Here is a 6,500-nt window from a genome sequence, read left to right as displayed (position 1 = left end):
TTTCTACGAATAAACTATTTTGTTATATTGACGCTGCTTGTGGTCGAACATTTCTGTGTAAGTTATTTTTAATAAGTGCCATAGATTTCGTTAAAACCCGCATTTGGCCATTTCTAATTGAGTATTTTGAAATATCGTTTTCTTTTACCAATATTATTCCATTTTTCAATTCAATGCAATTCTACACTATCCCTGAGTTACTAGAATTTATTTACAAGATATAAAAAAATCCAGCCATTTTAAGTAAGTCGCTAGTAATACATATATACAGTAGTTTTTCTTTTCGAGTCAAGACAATTTAGTTTTTTCTATAAAATATTAAGTTGTCGTTTGTTTGTAATTTCAGTTTTCTTTTTTTTTAAATCTATTAATGTACTTATGTTTTCTATTTCGTATATTTTATTTATCAATATAATCTGTTTTGCCTTGTAGAAAGAAGAAATCTTTCTTTTATATTGGATATGTGTAGCTGTGAAATTACTTATAAATAATATAAATAATACTTAAGTAAGGCAAATAAAAAGGCTTTTTAAATCTGAATTTACATTTACTACCAGTTTTTAAATCACTGGTTTAAAACGGGCAAGAAACTCTTTGCCACTTTTAAAAGCCAAGTTTTTGGTTTCCAAGAAAATGAAAACTATATGTGTATAATTATTCATATATCTACAATGTTGGTCTTGCCTAAAATCAATTCATGTTATGCCTACTGCTGAATCACTTATCATAATAACTACGTTTTCGCATGCGATATATAATGAATACTAATAATACTATCAATCGTAGACGACATATCACTTTCCAAGCGGCTTGACCCCTTGGCGTTGATGTGGGATCTCTCTGCATCTTCTACCGCATTCACCATGGAGAGTGTTCAGCGGAGTTGTTCTGATTAATACCTGCAGCTGAGTTTCATCATCGGATGTCAAGGCACAAAGGAATACAAAATACCATCCCTATGACCTTAACGTCCGTCGTTCCACAACTGAGCGTTTCATAAGGCTGTTTTTGCCACGCTGCTTATTGAAGTATTTCCGAACAAATTCCACTTAGGGTCCTTCAGGAAAAGAGCGTACCAATGGCGGCGGCTGGCGTTATCACTTAACATCAGGTGAGCCTCCTGCCCGTTTGTTACATACAAAAAATACGATTTGCCAAATACGAGTGGCGTAATAAGTGGTAGAATAAAGAAACTTGGGAAATTAAAGTTTATTTCCAAATCTCAAGGTACTGGAGTTCAATTTGGAAAGATCTGAAATTGAGTACTGTAACGAATCGTACATTAAAAACTTGAAATTAGCTATAAGGAAACATTCACGAGCCGCTAAGAGAACTCTTAATATATCCGCCAAACTTTTGAAGACTTTGGGTAATAATGTGACGGTTAGTAAACTGTATTGAATTAATTGAATGTACTTTACTTATTTAAAATACTTTCTTGCTAAAATCTTAATCCACAAGATCCAAAATATTTGGATAGTGGCGTATTTTTTTTTTTTTTTTTATAATACGTAGAATAATGTCAGTAATTAAATTTACATATTATGTGTATATTGGTTGTCAGTCACTATTCTATGATATATATCAACAAAGTAGTGAATTTAATACTTGATTGCATTACTTTCATAAAATCATAAATTCAGTCCAGGTAATCTGTTACAAGACATTCATTGACTGACTCATACCGCCCAAGTATCAAGTATCAGATCAAGTATTAGATCGCAGGGTCAGCTAGTATGTCTATGTCTAAATGAAAACTTTGGACATAAACAGATTGAAAATATATTTATCGTTATAATTTTAATTGTATCTGCACAAAGACACTATTTAACAATACGATCGAGCCTACAACTAACTAATAAGTAATTTAAAACTAACCTTATTTATTAAAAGTATATTTAACATAAGAAAGTGTCATATAACACTACTTACAGTCTCTGTTAAGGGGAAGACACTCTGTTCGTGTACACTATTTTTATCCACTTACCAATCGATTTAATTAAAGTCTCATCAGTCTCTTTTCATAACAGCGTCAATAGAAATTGAAAGAAATAAACTAAAAGGTTCTGTTATTAAGAGAAATTTACTTATGAATAAAATTTTATTTTGTATTAATATTAAAAAAAATAAAAAAAAATGTGCGTGTACTAGTGTACACACGTTAGATGTGAAACTTCTTTATGACCTTATTTTTCGAAAAATTATCTATATGCAACTTTACAGAAATTGGTTAAATAAAGTTAAATTAGATAAAGTTTAACAAAAGGCTTTTAATATCACAGACTTGAATACAAATAATACAATTATTTCATTTTACCTTATTACCACTAAGATTATTACAGAATTTCATAAATTGTAATAGAATTTTTAGTTGGTATCATTGTTATCGTTATTATACATTTTTGTTATTAATGGTTTAGAATCTCTTTGAATCAACCGTGGTAGGGACGGTCAAATTTGACGCGTAACCGAAACATGTGACGCGTAACCGAAAAATATGACGCGTAACGAAAAAAGTTTCACTAAATTTTTTTCCAACCCCGATAAAGAAGTTTCACTTCAAAAAAAAAATATGTTTATTATGGAACATAAGATACATGTATCACTTATTCCACGTCATTAAATTTGAATTTGTAGGCATCCCTCATCGGCAAAGAAGACAGAGGGTGTAGGCCGAGAGAAAAAGCAGGCGTAAAAAACTCTCGGTACTCTTTTAAAATATCAAATCATCAAACATATTCACACGACAATTTCAATCAAAATGTATAGCAAACTTATTTAAAATAAAAGCTTAATCCTAGTCAATCCTTAGTTTTAAGGAGTATCTTCCTCTTCCATACACAGACGTTTTAGTTGGAGAAAGGACAAGAGCTTTAATAATCAATTTATTATATTAGGTAAAAATGTCAATGGAAGAATTCCTTCATAATGAATACAGACCAACTTTCATACATTTGGAGTTCAAGTGGTGCGAAATGTTGGAGTCACCATACATGCGCTTGAAGGAAAAATATGGGATCCCATGTCCAACGCCACCCGTAAGTATTCCCTTGCCTCGCCTCGCCTTGCAATTCTGTAACTCACACAGCGGTTTTCACAGCCGCGGTCGCGCTCAAATCTAAGCATAAGGCTGCTGCCTCGAATTTTGCGGGCAGCGGGGCGGCGGCGGCCGCGGCGCGGGAGCGGCAGGATATTATGCGTAAAATCAAATGGACCGGTTCTCGAAAACAGCGGCGTGGCAGCGGCGCGGGGGCGGGTAACGAGCGGTGCAATCCAGTCAAGCGGTGACCGCCCGCGTTGCGCGTATGCATTGTAGTATAGTGCTGTACATATTTTTTGTGACGTATCAAAATGACCTCGGACGTGCAAGAGCAAATTATTTCAGCAATCTTTGAAAGGAGACCCATATGGAACTATATTTTTGCATATAACATATTTTTGCCCACAATAAATCGAGCGTTAGGAATAAATTTGAATCAAAAAGATGTTGTCGCCGTTTTTTAGACATTTCGTTCGCGAATAAAAACAAATATCTCGACTACACAACCACGAACACAACACTACACCGCTATAGTGCCGCGCGATCTACCCGCTGGTTTGGAGAACAGGTATGCGTTGGCCGCCTCGCTCCCGCGCCGCAGCCGCTGCCGCCCCGCTGCCCGCGAAATTCGAGGCAGCAGCCTAAGGAGGAAGCTTGTAGTTTATTGTTTATCAGAATGCCAAATCATAAAATTACTGCTTCAAGACTGATTTGAGCGAGACCGCCGCTGTGAAAACCGCTGTGTGAGTTCGAAAAGTGAGTTACAGAATCGCAAGGCTGTTGATTTATCATTAAGTAATTGCCTCTATGAGGCGACTAAAACATGCAAGTTTTGGCACGATATATTCCTTCTATTGGATTTGTAGCGGTCTCACTGAAGACGGCTTTTTCGTATGCGAATCTTTGGTGAGTTAGATGTTTGTTTCCTATCCAGAGGCTGTTATTTTCTATTCTATACCTTGGAGTACATCTTCGAGGGTCCGTAATATAGGGAATTTTAATTAATTAACATGAAGATGATTAGAAGTAAAATGAATCCTACTAATACCTACATTAAGTTATTTTGTACCCTCCTTCATTATGTTTATATTATTTCAGATGGATTATTACGTACCAAATATAACAGTGTTTACTGAAACCTTCCCAGAAGCATTTCCCATCAAGCAAGGAAGGGTATACGCACGATTATTTCAAGGAAAAGCGCAAATTAAGATAGCCTCAGGATATTTTTACGCGAACTTTATTAAGAAACTAAAACATTAGATTTTATTCATCATAATTGTTGTTTTATGATAAATATAAAACATATTTTAATCAGAGGCTTTTATTTTAACAATAGTGGATTTCAATTGCTATCAGTTGGCATAAAACCACAATTCCCCTAGTAAGAGGTATAACTAAATACTGTTACATAAAAACATTTATTTTTTTCAACTTTTTTATTATTTTGCATTTGGAACACGTATATTATAATAAAACCTTCTTTCGATTTTGCGCCATTTCACATATTTTTTCGAGTTCATTATCAAATAACAATATGGGATTACGAAAAAAGCGCGGGAAACTTTGGTCGTGGCGGGAGTGTTTTTCTTGTGAAATTTTTAAATTTAATTTAACTTGTATAAAAGATCAGTTTGTATATATTTGTATGTAGTAGTTTAATTTAATAGTTTTGTTTATTCATTTGTGTATATATTCTACAGTATCTGGTAAGTTTGTATACTTTTTCCTCAAGGCCTGGAGTCAGGCGAAAAAATGGACGAGCCCCCGGATACCGGGGGCTCGCCCCCCGAGGTAGCTTGTAATCTTATAATAGAAAATAGATTTTCTAAACTGGACGAGTCCAGTGTAGATACAGATGTGGATCAACGGAATGACCGAAAAAGAATGCGAGTAGGTAAAATTTGCAAACACTGCAACAAAAGGAAAAAAAGATTCGATCCGACGCGTTGGAACAAACAAAAGGACACTGATTGCTCGTGCCAAATACCGGAAATTGAAATTCCCTCAATAAGTACTGGGCTTAAGAACGCTAATGCTCTAGATAGTTTTCAGAACAAAGTAGACCGTGTAGATACTGCAACTGTTAATACCCAACAGCACCCATCACCTCCATCAGACGTTTCTCAGTCCATAAAAAATCCTACAGGCCGAACGTCTTATGAGGCCTATGACATAGGGCCATTCGTAGTTCATGCGCAAAAAGTTTCTTCAGATACGGACATCCCCTCCCTTCACCCCGTTCAATTTGGTTATTTCCTCAAGAAAAATTCTTTTAAAAACATAATTAATGGTAGCATCAAAAGGATAGGCAGAAACAGAATTTCCCTATCATTCTCTGACCACAAATGTGCAAACGAATTTATTAATAACCCTTGCCTGGCAAGAAATAATTACAAAGCTTTTATTCCCTCATTTAATGTGACCCGAATGGGCCTGGTGCGAGGCGTTTCCGCGGAATGGTCTCCCGAAGAGATATTAGACAACATCTCTCTGCCTGTAGGCAGCGGAGGAATTATAAAAATAAAAATTAGACGACTTAATTATAAAGTACGTAACAGCAGCCCTCCTGAGTGGAAGCCATCACAGACTATTGTAATAACTTTCGATGGTCAAACCCTTCCTAAACATGTATTTGTCTGCTACAATGCCCTGCCCGTGGAACTTTACGCATACCCCACTATTCAGTGCTATTCTTGTTGCCGCTTTGGTCATACTAAGTCTAATTGTAACTCTCGGCCCCGCTGTTACAAGTGTGGCCAAGGCCATACAGGGGACACATGCAACATACAAGATGATGCCGCGACTTGCTGCCTATGTTCTGGTCTACACTTTGCTACAAACAGAAAGTGTCCAGAATATGAACGGCAGACTAAAATTAAATTGTATATGGCTCAGAGATGTGTATCTTATGCAGAAGCAAATAAAGTGTATGATCCAGTTTCTAAATCTTTTGCTGATATAGTTAAGTTTTCAAACATCCAGAATACTCCTAATTCTCCTGTCCCACATGTATCGCCTTCCTCTCCCTCGATTCCGTCGTATCTTATAAGAAAACAATATTTGCTAAACCAACATCCCCCAAACTAAAACGACTGGGGTATAACAAAACAGAACACTTCAATTTGATAAAGGACTACGACGCTCCAGCTCCTTCTAACGGGGTCGCTTTTATAAACAGTAACGTTAACAATAATGACATAATCTCTGATTTAATCCAACTTTTGACTGAAATTAAATCTAATTCTAACTCTGAAAACAACGTAACCGAACAACGCCGCCAAATGATTGCTTCCTTAACTCAATTAAAATCCTCTTATGCGCCACGAACGCGAACAAATAATCCAGTGGAATTGCAGAAGCGCTATCTGCAATAAAAATGATTTAATCCATTTGCATAATAAATTTGAACCATTTGTCTCAACTCTGTCGGAAACATGGCTTCGCCCGGAATTGACTT

At 35.9% G+C, this 6,500-nt stretch overlaps 1 protein-coding gene across 1 annotated transcript; it reads left to right on the top strand.

Moving 5' to 3' along the window:
* Positions 1–1,078: 1,078 nt before the first annotated feature.
* Positions 1,079–3,288, top strand: LOC125049747. The gene is made up of 4 exons (XM_047649185.1): positions 1,079–1,093; positions 1,228–1,383; positions 2,898–3,038; positions 3,232–3,288. Exons 1-4 carry the CDS (start codon positions 1,079–1,081, stop codon positions 3,286–3,288), a joined length of 369 nt encoding a protein of 122 aa, XP_047505141.1.
* The last annotated feature ends 3,212 nt before the right edge of the window (positions 3,289–6,500 follow it).

This window comes from Pieris napi, chromosome 5 (genome assembly GCF_905475465.1).
Source record: "Pieris napi chromosome 5, ilPieNapi1.2, whole genome shotgun sequence".
Lineage (NCBI taxonomy): Eukaryota > Metazoa > Arthropoda > Insecta > Lepidoptera > Pieridae > Pieris > Pieris napi.
This window is presented reverse-complemented; position numbering and strand designations above follow the sequence as displayed.

Coding starts and splice junctions, on each gene's coding strand:
- LOC125049747 (XM_047649185.1), top strand. Junction 1,384..2,897: donor CTTTGGGTAATAATGTGACG/GTTAGTAAACTG, acceptor TTATTATATTAG/GTAAAAATGTCAATGGAAGA. Junction 3,039..3,231: donor TCCCATGTCCAACGCCACCC/GTAAGTATTCCC, acceptor TCTCGAAAACAG/CGGCGTGGCAGCGGCGCGGG.